Raw genomic sequence first — 16687 nt, 5'->3', positions numbered from 1 at the left:
TAGAATATCCAGGTTTGCAAGTGTGGTCATATTTTGTCAGCCCATGCTGTGAGTTTGGCTCTGGATTCTGGTGTTATTTTTGTCATCAAATCTTTGCATTCTTTACATGTACTCTGGGTGCATACCCATGTCCAAAATATCTGCATTCTCCTTCTCTAGACAGATCAAAAATATTTGGCCTTATTCATGGCCATTACTTTGCTCAAGCAATCTAATTTCAATTGCCTGAGTTTATTTGTATTTCTGAAACTGATTCATGTTGTTGCTGCTTTCAAAAATTTCTGTTGTGCCACGTATACCTTTTATTCAGCAGGTTTATTTTACACTTATATTTGAATTCTGCCCCTATCATTATTATTTGTATCAGGCAAGTTACTTAACCACAAGGATCCTCAGTTTCCTTCTCTATCAAATGGGGATAACAATAGCTCCAATCTCAAAGGGCTATGGTAAGGATTTAAAGTGTTAATACATGCAAGTCCTTAGACGAGTTCCCAGCATATGTAAGCGCCAGATAAGCCTGGTTGCTGCTACTGTTGCTATCATTTTCACTGTTATTTTACTCTTGATGGCATCAAGTCAGCTTTCAAATTCAAAGCACAGAAGCCAGAAACATGCTAAGTGACAGCAGAAAGTTATGTGGTGATTAAAAATGTGCCCTAGATAATTCACTGGCTGATAAATAAGGATGCACGTAAAGTCAAATAAGAACTGGGGCTGTTTTGGACAGAGAGTGGAGTTAAGGGGAAAGATGGTGGTCTTTCAAGTCAGAGAGCCTGGATTTAGATTGAGGCTCTGCCAATTATAAGTTGTTGACCTTGAGCAAGGTACAAGACCACTTTGTACTTCTCTTTAACTGTGGGCCAAGTGGTGGTGATAATGCCAAACTTGCAGGGTTGTTGAAATGATTAGAAATAAAATACCACTACATAAATGGTAGTTCTTATTACTAAAAAAAAATGTCTATTGAAGATATTCAACAACTCGTGTCCAGATTGGGATTCTTTGAGGCATGCCTTACTGGAATTTTGTTGATATGGAAACAGATCAGTAACTTCTCTGACAGGTACCTGCTCTTGTTGGTTTTCTCTGTATAGCCTTTATCTACTGTAAACATAACTAACCAAATAAACATTTTTTCCCCAGTGATTTAAATGGGTAAACCATATTTTAAAATTAAGATGAGATAATTTGAGATCTTCATCTACCATGCTAGGATTCCTGCTAGTTTATTGTGGACTGCCATTATTCATGGGAAAGGAGGTAGGAATATGAAAGAAAAAAGAGACTTACCTAAAAACCTGTGTAAGGTCACCATATCTAACTTGAAATGATGAATGAGTCCATGGGTGTTGAAGAGGTGGCACAGCAGTGTTACCAGGCTGTTTCCTGGAGGAAAACAGTCACCAGTTTTAACTCGTTTTCATTACCATTAAATTATCCAGATTGACAATAGCATCCACAGTTTCTGTGATGAAAGGTCTCTAATAGGATCATTTATTTTCCCTTTTAAATTTAAAATTATTCAAGTATAAAGGATATTATTACTATGATCTGGTCTTGGGTTTTCTCTTATTGTACAAAGAAAATTAGTTCAGATTGTCTCCCTATACCAAAGGCAATGAATTATTAGCAATATTAAGAGTTATAAGGAGTTATATAAGGAATCAGCCTACTTAGGTATCAATCAAGATTATACTTAACCTTGAGACATTTTATAACTCAAGCTGGCAAAGATGCAAATTTGAAGCTACAATAACATGTAAATATTCAAGGAATATTATTTATTAAAGAATCATGATTTTGAATTTTAAAAGTATCCTAGAGTTTATGAAAGACTGTGAAATGGGCCAAGAAGATGACTGGATGTCTTAAATAAAAACTATGTGTTGCCTAAGAATACTCTTCCAGGGTACCTCATTCTAAGTGTTTCTGCAACTTTCATTGTTTTTGGGCTATTTCACAACTATCAAGTTGTAGATAACTGATAGTATTTCAAGCGACTCTTGTCCATATATATGCAAACGAAATCATTCAGACAGAAATATAATTGATTTCCTCCTCCCAGTTTTACAGCTATTTATAAATTCATGTGTTTCTTACTGCTTATATATGTGTGGTCCTTTGACTCCTCCTTTAAAAGAGCTGTAGCATCTTACCAAATTGCTAATTGAGTTAAACAAATCTTTGACATGTGCTCATTTCATATGTCTATGAGTCATGAGTATAATCTCTTTTGAATAAGTACCATTGAACATGTTCTTTGGTTCATAGTTAATTTCATTAACTGGTACCAATTTCTCAGATGATTTGAGCAAAGGGAGATAAAAATATTATGGAATCCATCCCTATGTGGCCTAGTTAGCTTTCCATAATGTAAAGCTCAGTTTTATGGTCTTAGGCTGTACTCTTTCCACTATATGTTGTTTGCCAAGTAATAGAATGATGAGAAAACAAGTTGCCATGACAAATCACAAGCTTGGTAGATGGTGGGACATAGGAAAGTTAGCATTAAATATGATGTCTTTCATTGGCTCCTTAAGCTTATCAGCATTTGTTGAATAGGCAGATGAAAATATAATAGGATTTCATTATTTTCTTAAAGGAAGCCTTTGTAGGCACAAACATTTTAAAAGTGAAACCAATGAGAATATTTACTTTCCTTTCAGCTGCAGCCTAAGCTTTTCCACTCTATCCTCAGCAATTGTTTCCTTCTGAAGATGTCAAACATATCTGGACAATACCGGGCTATAGGACAGGTTTGACTCACTTATTGAAAGTGCATAAATACCTGCCTTGCAGGACTGATCAGATGAGCAGTTTCTAATATTCATTCATTGGCTAACAATGAACTTCCTCCCTTTGGATATATCCAAAATATTCTGCAAGGACAGAATCTCATCTGTGGTTTCCTAATTCCTTTGGGATCATCAAGGCCAGAAGGAAACTCTTTTAAGATTCTAAGGCCGAATTTATTCCTTATTCTTTTTCGGCCGTAATTTTCCCTGTCCTGGTCCTCCTTGAGTGGCTGGAGACTTATGAAAGTGGAGAAAGAGGGAAAAAGGATTACCAATATTTAAAAATAAGTATTGTTTTCATGAAATTAATCCCATTTATGGTGTATATTTTAGTGTGAATTCTTTCGGGTGACTTACCATTTGTCAAGCGATCAAACAAGAAAATGTCAAAATCCCACATTCCCACTTTGGAGAGCATATGCTGAAAGGCAAACAAAAAACCACTCAAATGAATCACATTGGAGACTCAAATATTCACTTTGAGACACAGTGGATTAAACTATTAAGACTGAAAATATAGTAGCATTCTACTACCAATGTACAACTGGTTTGTGGTAAAATAAATCTTACTCTACTGGCTAATCACGATACTGTTAAAGGGACAGGCTCAGGGATCAGTCTGCCTGATCTGATGTCAACCACGTCTCTTACTGGCTGTGGAACTGTGGGCAGGTTCCTTAACTGCTCTGTACTTGAGTTTCTGAATTTGAAAAATGTGGCTGATATTACTTCAGAGGGTTGTTGTAAGGATTAAATAAGGTAACATATGTAAACATAAATGCCTGTAATTTAAGGGCTTAGAACAGTGCTTGTACATAGCAAGCACACCCATGTTGGATGTCTGTTAAAACTATAGTTCAGTGACGTCTCCACATGGTAAACTATTATTCACTTAAGGCAGGTTTACAACTAATTTTAATAAAATGGAGTCAAAATGATGGCTGAGCACATTACTCTGCTCAATGTGGGACTAAATGTGAAACGAACCACTGTTAACAGAAAACTGAAGAATGAGCAATTGAAAATATTGGGGTAATCTAAAGACCTACTTTCAATAGGCTTATTATCCTATTTTTCTTTTTAAAATACCCCAGTGCTTAGAAACTCTCAGTTAGACACAAAGTTCCAGATGCTGATTCTCTCCTCACTGTAGCTTCTGCGACAGTGCCTTCCTTCCTCTCCTCTCACGGCCATGGCTCCTGGTCAGGATCAGCTCGTGCTCCCCTAGCTGCCCCTGAGTGGCTTCTTTGTACCTTGGGAAAAATCCGAAGGCCTCATCATGGCCCACAAAGACTTTCACAACAACATTAGGAAAATGAAGGGTTAAGAGGTTGTTTGTGAGATCTAGATGGAGTGAGCATTTTACCCAAGTCATACAAATCTAAGGGCCAAGCCAGGACTTGGTGCTGATACCCTGAATTCTGGCCCGCTGTTCTTTCTGTATCTCAATGTTGCCTTTCTTGAGAGGTGGCCGCCTAGAGGGGAGGTACCACTGAGTGTGTTTGTCACTGAGGCTCCGGTGCTGACAGCTTAGTCTTATTCTCCTTTTACCAAACAAATGAACAACAAACAAACAAATTCGCTCAATTCAGGCCTTGGGTTGTTAGAGGGAGTGATCCCCCACCCCTCCTCTTTTGTAGACCTAATATTGGGAATTAGTTCTTCTGATATTACTTGCTACTTATTTCTTAATAGTATATATATAGCATAATATTACTTAGCATGTAAACTATAAGATACTACCTTTGACTTCTGTTTAAACTGAGGCAGTTTATTTCTAAACTCTAAATTCCTTTGGCAGTTTGGGTTAGAGAGAGCCTGCAAGCTTTTGTTTAGATTGTCACACATTAGTTTCTACCCTCAGTTGGACCAATGAATGGCAAAAATAATTGTAAAATTAGTAACAATTATTTGAATGAATTAAAAATTATGAAAAAAATAATGCACCATATTGCTAGTTTAAAATGGAATTAAGAGTTGGTAATTATTGGGTTAATTTCACGGAGGCTATTACAATGAGATAACTCAATGGGTTAAATATGTTTTGCACATTTATAAAATAAAAATAACTAGGTATGAATATACTTAGCATGTAAACATGAGGTGTGTATTTCTATTAACTTCATTTTATATTAGAGGAAAAAGTCCAGACATGTTGAGTAACCAGCCAAAGCCACAGAGCATCTCAGTGTCCGAAGCAGGACTCAACCCTACTACCAGTGGTGGCACATGCTCTCGGCCCCTGGCTGTGGTGAGGTGGCACAGGGGTAGCTAGCTCACCCTTGCTTGTCCAAGGTAGTCTTCATCCAGCAGGTGGAGAGGGGCCTGTGGGATAATTCCACGAAGCAGCCTCGATGCATGGAAGTATCTTTGAAAGCTTAACAGTCTTTTCACCTTTTTCTTTGTGCCAATTTCCCCTGAGTGTGTTGTATCTGTGGAAAGTAGTCAAATTCAGAAATTATATATTTATAAGGCCCATTTTCCCCACTATGTAAAAATACAATGTATTATAAAGGAGAGATGTATTAAAGATGATCTCAAGCATAGGTGGTGTAGCTCAACGGTTGAGCAGTGACCCCTGAACCAGGAAGTCACGGTTTGATTCCCGATCAGGGCACATGGATGGGTTGTGGGCTCGATCCCCAGTAGGGGACCCACATAAAAATAAAAAACATAAATATATATATATATATATATATATATATATTTTTAAATATATTTTTTATTGATTTTTTGCAGAGAGGAAGAGAGAGGAATAGTTAGAAACATCGATGAGAGAGAAACACCGATCAGCTGCCTCTTGCACACCCCCTACTGGGGATGTGCCCGCAACCAAGGTACATGCCCTTGACCGGAATCGAACCTGGGACCCTTGAGTCCGAAGGCCGACACTCTATCCACTGAGCCAAACCGGTTTTGGCCATATTTTTTTTTATAAAGATGCTCTCAATGCTTTCTTAAATATAGTCTATTTAATTCTATATTTGAAAATTTTCTAGAACAAAAATAACATTTCTTATATATTACATTTATTAAAATACTGAAATATTTTTAGCCCTGGCCAGTTGATTAAAGCATCATCTCCATACACCAAGATTGCAGGTTGGATACCCGGTCAGGGCACACATCAACCAGTGAATGCATACACAAGTGGACCAACCAATCAATCTTTCTCTCTCTGTCTCTCTCTCTTTCTCCTCCTCCTCTCACTTCCCCTCTCTCACTAAAAACCAATACATTTAAAAAAAAATTTAAAAGTTGAGATATTTTAAAATGTAATTTTGGAAGACAAAGTGTATGAATTAAAAGCTGCATTTTCTTATTAATGATGCCGATATGCTTAGTAAGAAAAATTCACATACTTCTGCATGCATTTAAAGAAACAGTTAAGCCTTTTTTTCTGCTGCATTAGAACCAATGTTCTAAAATTTAGATTAGGTTCTCATTCTATACTCATCCTAATCTGATCAAATCCTGTACCTGAAGTAGAATGATTGAGAATACACTAACTTAGACAAGAGGAAATGTTTTCTAATGTTCCAAGAACATCAATGGCAAAGGCATGAACAATCTCAGCCTAAAAGCCACCTACATTCTCCTGACATGAAGTGTTTGCTTTCTAATGGAGCATATTCTCTTGTGCTGGTGGCCGTGAGAGTCTGATCCTGTCAGTAGAGATATTTTAATACTCATTCACATGTACCTTTCAAAACTTGACTGTTGACATGGTGGTGATTGTCCAGAAATACCCCAAAGCACATTATTTGAATGCCTGTCAAGGTAAGTCTTGTCTCAGCTGAAATGCTGTGAGTCACTCTAGGGCCACGTAAGAGACATCTGCTGCCAATTTTGGATCTGGAGTCAATTGAACAGTTTAGTAGGAAAATGTACTGTTCATATATAAAGAACTTTGGTTTCTCTCATGCCTCCTCCCATCTGCCCTTTCCCTCTGTGAAGCTCAAAACCACAGTGGATGCCAGAGGCAGCAGAAACAGTGGTCAGGGGCTCCTTAGCAACGCAGCACTCCCCACTGACAGTGAGTGAGTGACTGACATCCGTTTGTTACTTAGGTTGTATTATACATGCTAAGGCACAATTCAAGGCAGACAAAACCTATTGTTCTCTGGAAATGCTGCCTAATTAATTTTTTATTTTATTTTAAAATGAATCTAGATTTCATGTATGGAAAGAGGCAAACAAGTACGTATAGAGATAAGAGGAATATAATAAAAGTTGGGTGTTTAGGCACATATCAATATTAAAAATGGATTATATGGATTCAATTCTACTAGTGAGTTCTTACTCATTTGTATCAGTTTATCAAGTCAAAGTACAAGATAAAGTAGGTGATTCACTTATTTAAAAAATATTTTGAGCCTGGCCGGCATGGCTCCAAGGGGTTGAGGGTCAACCTATGAATCAGGAGGTCATGGTTCGATTCCTGGTCAGGGCACATGCCTGGGTTGTGGGTTTGATCCCCAGTCAGGGGTGTGCAGGAGGAAGCTGATCAATGATTCTCTCTCATCATTGATATTTCTATCTCTCTCTCCTTTCTTCCTCTCTGAAATAAATAAAAAATTCTATCTAATAAAGAGGGAATATGCAAATTGACCATCACACCATCACAAAGATGGCGGCACCCATAGCCAAAAGATGGTGGTGCCCAGTCCCCTCAGCCCCACCAGAGTCCCCCAGTCCCCCAGTCCCCTAGTCCCCGCTGGGGGGTGGCAGGCACACAGTGCAGCCAGACCTGCCCTCAGCAACCCAGCCACCCAGGGCTGTCCCCAGGTGCAGGCAAGCCTCAAATGGCGGCTGCCCAGCCGCCCAGGGCTGCCTGAGGCTCAGGTAACCAGGGCTGGCCGAGGCTTGCGCTGCTGGCAGTGGCAGCAGCAGAGGTATGATGGGGGCATTGCCTTTCCCTGATCACCGGGTCGCCTCCCGCCCCTGAGGGCTCCCAGACTGTGAAAGGGGGCAGGCCGGGCTGAGGGATGCCCCCTCCAGTGCATGGATTTTCATGCACTGGGCCTCTAGTACCTATATAAAAATATTTTGAATGTTACCAAGGGACAGGCACTGTTCTAGAAACCTGATGAGATCCTTCAGTTCTAGATGCCCCAGTGAGAAAAACAAAGATCCCTGTCCTCAACTAGGACAGAGAGACAGACAATAAGCAATAAACATAAAGAAGAAGTAATTTATAACAATGTGTTAGAAGGTCTTAAGTGCAATGGGTAAAAAAAAAAAAAAAAAAAAAAAAAAAGGCAAGCAGGGAATGAGGGTTCAGAAGTCCTGTGTTGGGGGAGGGGAGTTATGGTTGCTGTCATTAGAGTCTGCAATTAAAAAAAAAATTGAAGTAGGTGAGGGAGCTGGCCAAGCAGATAGCTAGGGAAGTGCATTCTATACAGAGGGATCAGCACCAATAACCTCAGAGTGGGAAGGATCCCTAGCGTGCTGGTGTGCAGGAGGGAGGAGCAGCACCTGTCCCATGGGGATGGAGATGGGAGAAAAAGGGGGGAGTAAGAGGGCAGGGCTTAGAGCAAAGTGGGTATGAGAATCATTCAGGACCCTGTTGGCCATTGCAACATTTGGGCTCTACTCCGAGTGAAACATGGAACCACATCAAAAATTTTGAGTAAAAGGGTGGTATAATCATGCTTACATTTAAAATAGGTCATCCTGGCTTCTGTGCTGAGAGCAGATTATAGGAGTGAGCTTTGATGTAGTGAGACCTGCTGAGGCCATTGAAATACTCTAGGCACAAGGTTGTGGCTGCTCACACCATGTGAGAGCAGTGCTGAGGTAGGGAAGAGATCCTGACTATATTTTAGGTACCTCCAAGTTTTTGGCCTGAATAACCAGGATATTGGAGCTGCCATCACCAGAGATGGGAAAGGTGTGGGGGTGGATTTCAGTTTTGCATATGTTGAATTTGGAAGTCTATTAGAAAATCAGGTGAAGATGTCAAGTAGAAATAAGTGGCTATAGCCCGGCTAGTGTGGCTCAGTGGTTGAGGGTCCAGCCATGAACCAGGAGATCATGATTTGAATTCAGGTCAGGGCACATGCCCGGGTTGTGGGTTCAATTCCCAGTAGGGGGCATACAGGAGGCAGCCGATCGATGATTCTCTCTCATCATTGATGTTTCTATCTCTCCCTCTCCCTTCCTCTCCCTGAAATCAATAAGAAACACACACATATGAAATAATAGAAATAAGCGGATATAAAATCCAGAGCTTAGGGGAGAAGACTGGGTTAGAAACACAAATTTAGGAATTGTCAGATGAGATTACCTAGGGAATGAGTGTAGATACAGATGAGAAAAGCATCCAAGTCTGAGTTCTGCAGTACGTCAACTTTAACGGGTCTGAGAAGAGTAGAAAGATCAAAAGAGACAGAAGGAGTACCCAGGGGGTTGGAGGACAACCAGGAGAGTATCACTGTTTGGGAGGCTAGTGAAGACATATTGTGAGGAGAAAGTTATGACCCTCAGTCTCAAATGCTGCTAATAGATCAAATACAATGAAGACTGAGCACTGACCATGGGCATATAAATCTGTCAGAATTCACTGAACTATGTACTTGAAAGAGCACATTTTATTGTATGCCCAGAAGCAACAACTTCCTAGTAGACAAGCATATTTAGCACTCAGATTTTGTTTTTTCAAATATAAATTTTCAGTAAAGGGAACCAGACCACCTTGGTGAAATGGGTGAAAACTAGGGCAGGCAAAGAACAAGATGAACTATAACTTCTTGTTCTGCCAAAAAATAAGGGAGCGCTCAAATAGTGAAGGGATTACTTAAAAATGACAGAGGAGACAACTGGAAGGGATCCCTCTGAGCAAAAATGGGAAAACTGGAGCATCAAAATGGAAGATGGAAGAATGTATCATAAACCATAGACTGACAGAAGAATACACAGTCCATACTGGTAGTAAGCAAGTAAATAGTAAATAAATAAGGAGAAGAGAAAGTTCTTTCTTGCAGAGAGTGACAACCAATAATGTAGATGAAATTAAGAGTGAGAAAATTACCACTTTGCAACCTTCATAATAATAATTGATTCAAATAAAATCATTAATGGATACTAAAATTATTAAGTGAAAGTTCAAAAAGCAACAAGATAATTACATTGTATCAAAGTATCTTCCCTACAAATACTCATTAGAAAAAAAAAAGAGTAGTGTTTTAGTGAACAAATGTTCTACTTTTTAAATAAAGTTATCATCACCAGTGATGGGGGAAACTGACATCATATTCTTCCTGATGTAAAGTGATATTGCCTCTGTAGTGTTCCTGACCCCAATAAAAAGGAGATATCAGAAAAACCCAGTTGAAGGATAATCTACAAAATGATTGGCCTATACTCTGAAAAAATATCAACGATATAAAAGACAAACTTGGGTATTGTTTCATAATAGTAGATGCCAGATATAGTGCACTAAATGCATAGCATGACCCTGAATTGGAACCTGGATTAGAAAAAAAAAATCCATAAATGAAACTATTAGGGAAATTTGTGAAATGAGGATATGGACTTAAATATGAGTTACATGTTATATATACCCATACATGAGTTACATACAGTAAATGTAGATGATCAGAAAGTAATAGTTTCTATTCACTAACATTGTCATTTTGATTAAAATACTATTAATCTAATGATCTTGTGAAATGGAGATATTAAGCTTAGATCCATTTTATCCTTAAACCAAAGAAGAAAACAAGATTCTCTCCTTTCCTACTTGTTTGTTTCACCCTGTAATCAAACAGATAATAGTCCACAAACATGACAGAACACAGATCTCTTGATCTTGATTTAGATTTATGATATTTCTTGAAATCAAATATATTTTTATTGATTTCAGAGAGGAAGGGAGAGGGAGAGAGAGATAGAAACATCAACGATGAGGGAGAATCATTGATCAGCTGCCTCCTGCACTCCCCCTACTGGGGATCCAGCCTGGAACCCGGGCATATGCCCTTGACCGGAATCAAATCTGGGACCCTTCAATCCGCAGGCTGACGCTCTATCCACTGAGCAAAAACAGCTAGAGCTCTTGGCCTTAATTTTTATTTTAAAAATATCTTGTTAAAATATGATATATGTTGATTACTGAGTTATTTGGTACCCTCTTGAATTTTGAGCCTGCGGTAAATGCCTCAGTCCCTCACCCTAGTTCCAGTCCTGTCACATCTTTGGAGCATAAGCTCAGATAATGTAAAAATAATTCAATAATAAAATAAACCTAGACAATAAAATCATCTCATAGTTATTTTTTATGGTAGCCTGTAGGTTAAAAAATGTAGCATATACTACATATAGCAATATTTTCTAAACTCCAAGGCAAACCATGACAATGATTTTTAGCATTTCCATCTGGGTATTCTTTAATCAACAAGAAAATAATTCAGAATTGATGCTAGATAGCTATTTATAAAAGCAAGAGGGCTTAATTTTCTTATTTGAGAACATACATAAAGCTAAATAAAAAAAAATCCTCAAGGTAGCTCTCTAAAGAGGAAGAACATTCAATGATGCAAAAATAAATTTATTTAAAACAATATTAATAACTTATTTATCAACTTTCATTTAGGGAGTACTTTGTACTATGTGAAATAATGAAAAGCTAGCATATAAGAAGATGAAGATACAGTTGAGAGAAAAAAATCCATATAAAGAACAATCTGTAAATAATAGTCATAAATACTGCTTTGTGAAGTATTGAAATGTGTTATACAAATAAGATCTGACACATTTGTTTCCAGAGGACTTTCAGTGAATAGCTATTATATTAGATATATCATAATATGTACTTCTGAATAGACATTTAAATGATTAGCAAAGCTAAGTTTTACAGATAACTAAATTCAGCTTGCAAAAATTTAGTCTTAGCAATGTTCCTAATAATAAAACACTGGGTTTATTTAATGCCTTTATGTAATTAAAAAGATCATTATTTAAAGGCATTCAAAATTATTCTAATGGTGCTTTTTATTTGGATTTTATTGTTTTATGGGCTATGGGTCCCCAAATCCCATTTGGAATAGTTATAAAATGCTGCTCCAGAATATTTCATTGCCTAACCTATGTGCACATTGACCTTCACTGTAAAATCCATTTTCTGCTTACTTGTTCTTTATGAATTTCACAAATATGTGCATATTAACACATTTCTGTGCTATTTAGACACTAATTTTAGGGTTATAAAGTTTAAATTGGCATGGCCAGTATGGTAATTAAAAATTCACAAGTTGGGGTTGGCTTAAATGCAAAAATGTTAATAAAATTATTTTCATTTTGAGTACCTTCTCTATGACATATTCTCTTCATAAGGGCTAATAAATTTTGGCACCAGGAGAAACCTTAAACCTAGAATAAATACCTGGGATAAAAACAACTAGAAGCACACCTACATGATGAGGCTCTTTTTGTCAGCTGTTATGCCAGTTTCCTTCAGCAAGGTCTGCCTGCATTGTTTCCAGAGTATGCATAGCTAGTAGCTGGTGATCCCAGGAACAAAGAAAACCTTTATATTTAAGTGAGCAGAACTCGCCTCAAACAAACATGAAGACCCAACTCCATAAATCTAATATCAATACTTTCAGAACATTAATCCAACTAAATCTTTAAAATAATATTAATAACAAATGCCCTACTTTTGTAACTGCTCTAATAATTATTATAATACTTATATGTTATATAATTATTGTTATATGTTATAATAATTATATGATAATTATAATACAATTCCTTGCTGGGTTAGTGGTTATTCATATGCTTTGTTTATTCTTCTCATAAAAATTTTAATATGTCTTGTTCTACAGAGTTATTGGTATAAATAACTTATTACTCCCCAAGGTCAGAAACCATCTTATCTAATTTTGTAATCCCTTATATCTAGTGCATAATCTTACACATAATGAAAACTTCATATAAAATTCATTGATTTAATTTGAATAAATCCTCTCAGTTTACAGAAATGTCATAATCAAATGCTATTTAAAAATAATATTCCAATTTAAAAAGTACAAGATGCTAAAATGTATATGTTAGTTTTTGGAATAATTTTCTCAAAGCCCTAAATAGAGTTCTGGGCCCAGGTCCTCCTCCATCACCATTTGCTGTGATTGACCTCTGTAACACTCAGCTGGGCCTATATGATTGAAAATTCACTCTTATCTACACATCTGACTTTCTCATTAGGCCGTAAGGTCTAGGAGGCCAGATTCCTGCTAGTTTTCTTTGCATTTGCACAATATGCTGCAAGTTATAGGTGTTAAATGCATGATGACAGAATTAAATAACTTTCCTACGTGTGTGCTCCAGTTCTAATTTCAAGAACGATGAGCTTTGGAGAAATCATGATGAAATTCCAGTTTTAAAGATGCAATTTTAAAAATGTTGAGAATAATTAATTAGTTTGATTTTAGGTGTAATGACTTTACCACTCAACTCTCACCTTTCACAGTTTAACCTCTCTAGACATTACTAGTACAGTCTCCATTTATTCATAAAAAGAACAAGCTGCCAAAAAGCCTTTTAAAATATAGAAATAATCTTGATATTATATATAGAAAATTCTATTGACTCTATTAAAAACCTGTTAGAACTAATAAACAAATTAAGTAAAATTGCAGGATACAAAATCAATACACAAAAACCTGTTGCATTTTTATATGCTAATAATGAACTATCAGAAAGATAAATTAAGACAACAAATCTCATTTACAATTGCATCCAAAAGAATAAAATACCTAGGAATCAATTTAGCCATGGAGGTGAAAAACATGTATGCTGAAAACTATAAGACAGCAATTGAAAGAAATTAAAGAACACACAAATAAATGGGAAAATAGTCTGTGCTCATGGATTGGAAAAATAATATTGTTAAAATATCCATACTACCACAAGCAATCTACAAATCCAATGTAATCCCTATCAAAATTCTAATGGCATTTTTCATAGAAATAGAAAAAAATGCTAAAGTTTGTATGGAACCACAAAAAATCTCAAATAGCCAAAGTGACCTTGAGAAATAAGAACAAAGATCAAGTCATCACGTTCCCTGATTGCAAACTATATTTCAAAGCTATAGTAATTAAAATAGTATAGTACCAGTATTGGCATAAAAACAGATACATAGAATAAAGAGCCCAGAAATAAACCCACACATATACGTGCAATTAATTTATGACAAAAAGTCAAGAATATACAATGGGGAAAAGACAACCCGTTCAATAAATAGTGTTGAGAAAACTGGTCAGACACATGAAAAAGAATAAAATTGGACCACTATATTAACTCATACACAAAATTTAACTCAAAATGGATTAAAGACTTGAATATAAGACCTGAAACAATGAAACTCTTAGGAGAAAACATAGATGGTAATCTCCTTGATATAAGCCTTAGTGATGATTTTCTGAATCTGACACCAAAAGCAAAGGCAACAAAAACATAAGTGAGACTACATCAAACTAAAAAGCTTCAACAAAGGAAACTATCAACAAAATGAAAAGACAACCTACTGAATGGGAGAAAATATTTGCAAATGATATATCTGAGTTAAAAGGAGCTAAGAAGTAAGTTCTCTAAATTGAGGTCTTGAATGGAGATGGATTAAATCCCCATGTCATCAGCTCTTCTATGTACAGCACTCACGACTACTTGATGGCTGTCACTAAAAGAAGAGTTTTGCTTTGACACTGCCACGGAGTGGGAGGAGGAGGAGGAGGAAAAAGAAAGTCTTGAAGGCAGGGTAAATTGTTTCTCTAGTTCCACTTTTTAACATGTTTACTTTTCAATTGTCATTTCTCTTTTATGTTCTTGACAGTGAAGAGAAAACCAACATGGCTGATATGAGTCATAGAATAGAATGAACTCCTTCCTCAGTTCACTGTACTCACACCTGCTACATCAGCGCTAGGAAGATGTGCTCAAAAAGTGTTCAAGAGGGTCAAAACCCTTGTCCTCCTCAACTACCCAATGCACTGCTTTTTTGACAAAATATGCTGTTTTTAGCCTATTGTTTTACCTACTATACACCCCATTCCAACCCATGGATTATGAAACTATAAATTCTGGGGTTCAGGGATGGTTGAAAAACTATTTCCTTTGTGTAAGGAGGGAAAAGGGCTTTAAAAAATAAGCTCTTAAGACTTCTCTGGGCAATAGAGAGACTTTTCAAAATCCCAGTTTGAATGAAATTTAAATGAATTAGTGAGAAGCAGCTCAAATTTCCTCAGTCCTAAAGAAGAAATATATGCCAGGCACAATGTGGTTTTATTGAACCCTCTGCTTCTCAGAGTTTGAAATGTTTAGCAAATCCCAGGTTTTGAGGGCAATGGTTTGTGGTGAGCAAATTGAGATGACCAAACTTTCAGTTGATTCTAAGTCTCCAGAGGTTAAAAACTGCTGCATTAACTCCCTAGTTCTCAGCATATATTTTAAATAAGTTTGTTCTTATATTTGGAGATATGTGTTTGGATTGTTATAGTTCACTATAAAAATTCCAGATGTGTGTTGTAATATACATGATCCCCTTTCAATCTGTCTGCTTATCCTCTACCCCAGGATCATGAACTAACCCTTTGATTGCCTCCAGTTGTCCCCTCCAATCTATCTCACCTCCCACTGACAGATTTATTCCTCAAACACAATTTCCATCATGTCAGCTCTCTACTCCAAATTCTTCAATGGCTCCCCAATGTCTACTTAGTTACATTTATATTATTAATTCTGGTATTCATGGCTCTCCACAATGTAATGCCAACTTATTTTTCCATTTTTATCTCCCACCATTTCCCTTACAGATAAATAGGTGTCTGTTCTTCCTCTCCTCCCCCTCCCCCTCCCTCCTCCTCATCCTCCTCCTCCTCCTTCTCTTCCTCCTCCTCCTCCTCCTCCTCCTCCTCCTCCTCCTCCTCCTCCTCCTCCTTTTTCTTCTAATCCTTACCCGAGGATATTTATTCCATTGATTTTTAGAGAGAGTGGAAGGGAGAGGGAGAGACAGAAACACTGACACGAGACACATCGATTGTTTGCCTCCCACATGCCCCTGACCAGGGCCAGGAGCTTGCAACTGAGGCACATGCCCTTGACCAGAATCAAACCATGGACCCTTCAGTCCACAGGTGGACGCTCTATCCACTGAGCCAAACCGGCTAGATCTAGGTGTCTGTTCTTGCTGTTTTTTTCCTCCCCATATCCCCATGTTTTTCTGTTTCTGTACTGATTCCCACATTCCTTTACAATTGGATATTGTCTTTACATGTTAAAATGCCATCCACCCTTCAATTTCCCATCTGAAGTATTTCCTCCTCACCTCCCAATCAGATCCTTCTGTGAGTCCTCTTAACACTCTGTGGTTGGTATCATAGTAGCAGATCTTCTCAGCTCTCCTACCAGATTGAACACTATTGTATACCATGTTGGGATAGGGCCATTTTTATATAGTATGGTGCCCTTTTATATAGTATTTTATTAAAAAAGGCATTTATTGAATAAAAAATGAAGGTATGAGGTGATTACCAAATGAAGTATAAACTTTCTATTTTTAATATCTACTGTAGCACATTTATCTTCCTCCTTGTAGGAACTACTATGGAATTATTGACTTGAATGAATTGTCCAGAACAGGGAAGATTCATTCATTTAACACAATATTTCTATTTCTTTTCTGAATTTGATGAATTTACTGAAATGATTATAACTGCATCTTTAGCATAGGCATAGACTAGTACAAACTTTATCCATTGGTAGAGGTATGGGTAGGAACATGTGTCTCCAAAACCTTTCATAAAGCATCCTTTATGTTTTATTCTTTGGAAAGAAAGTATATTGTAAGTGAATTCCTTTCTCTTTGTAGGTTACAAAGGCTTCTCTGA

General features: G+C 37.1%; 1 protein-coding gene across 2 annotated transcripts in view; it reads right to left on the bottom strand.

Moving 5' to 3' along the window:
* The window catches only part of PDE7B (phosphodiesterase 7B), a gene marked incomplete at its 5' end in the record, with an annotated part of 269952 nt that overhangs the window by 31059 nt on the left and 222206 nt on the right, over positions 1–16687 (bottom strand). For both annotated transcript variants that reach the window (XM_079781363.1, XM_079781362.1), the window contains 3 exons: positions 1294–1389; positions 3156–3219; positions 5079–5230. In XM_079781363.1, the coding sequence (XP_079637489.1) occupies positions 1294–1389; positions 3156–3219; positions 5079–5230 (312 nt within the window). The remainder of the gene's footprint in view (positions 1–1293; positions 1390–3155; positions 3220–5078; positions 5231–16687) is intronic.

This window comes from Cnephaeus nilssonii (assembly GCF_951640355.1).
Source record: "Cnephaeus nilssonii genome assembly, chromosome: 9".
NCBI classification, from domain to species: domain Eukaryota; kingdom Metazoa; phylum Chordata; class Mammalia; order Chiroptera; family Vespertilionidae; genus Cnephaeus; species Cnephaeus nilssonii.
Note: the sequence above shows the minus strand (reverse complement) of the source record. Positions and strands in the feature narration are given on the sequence as shown.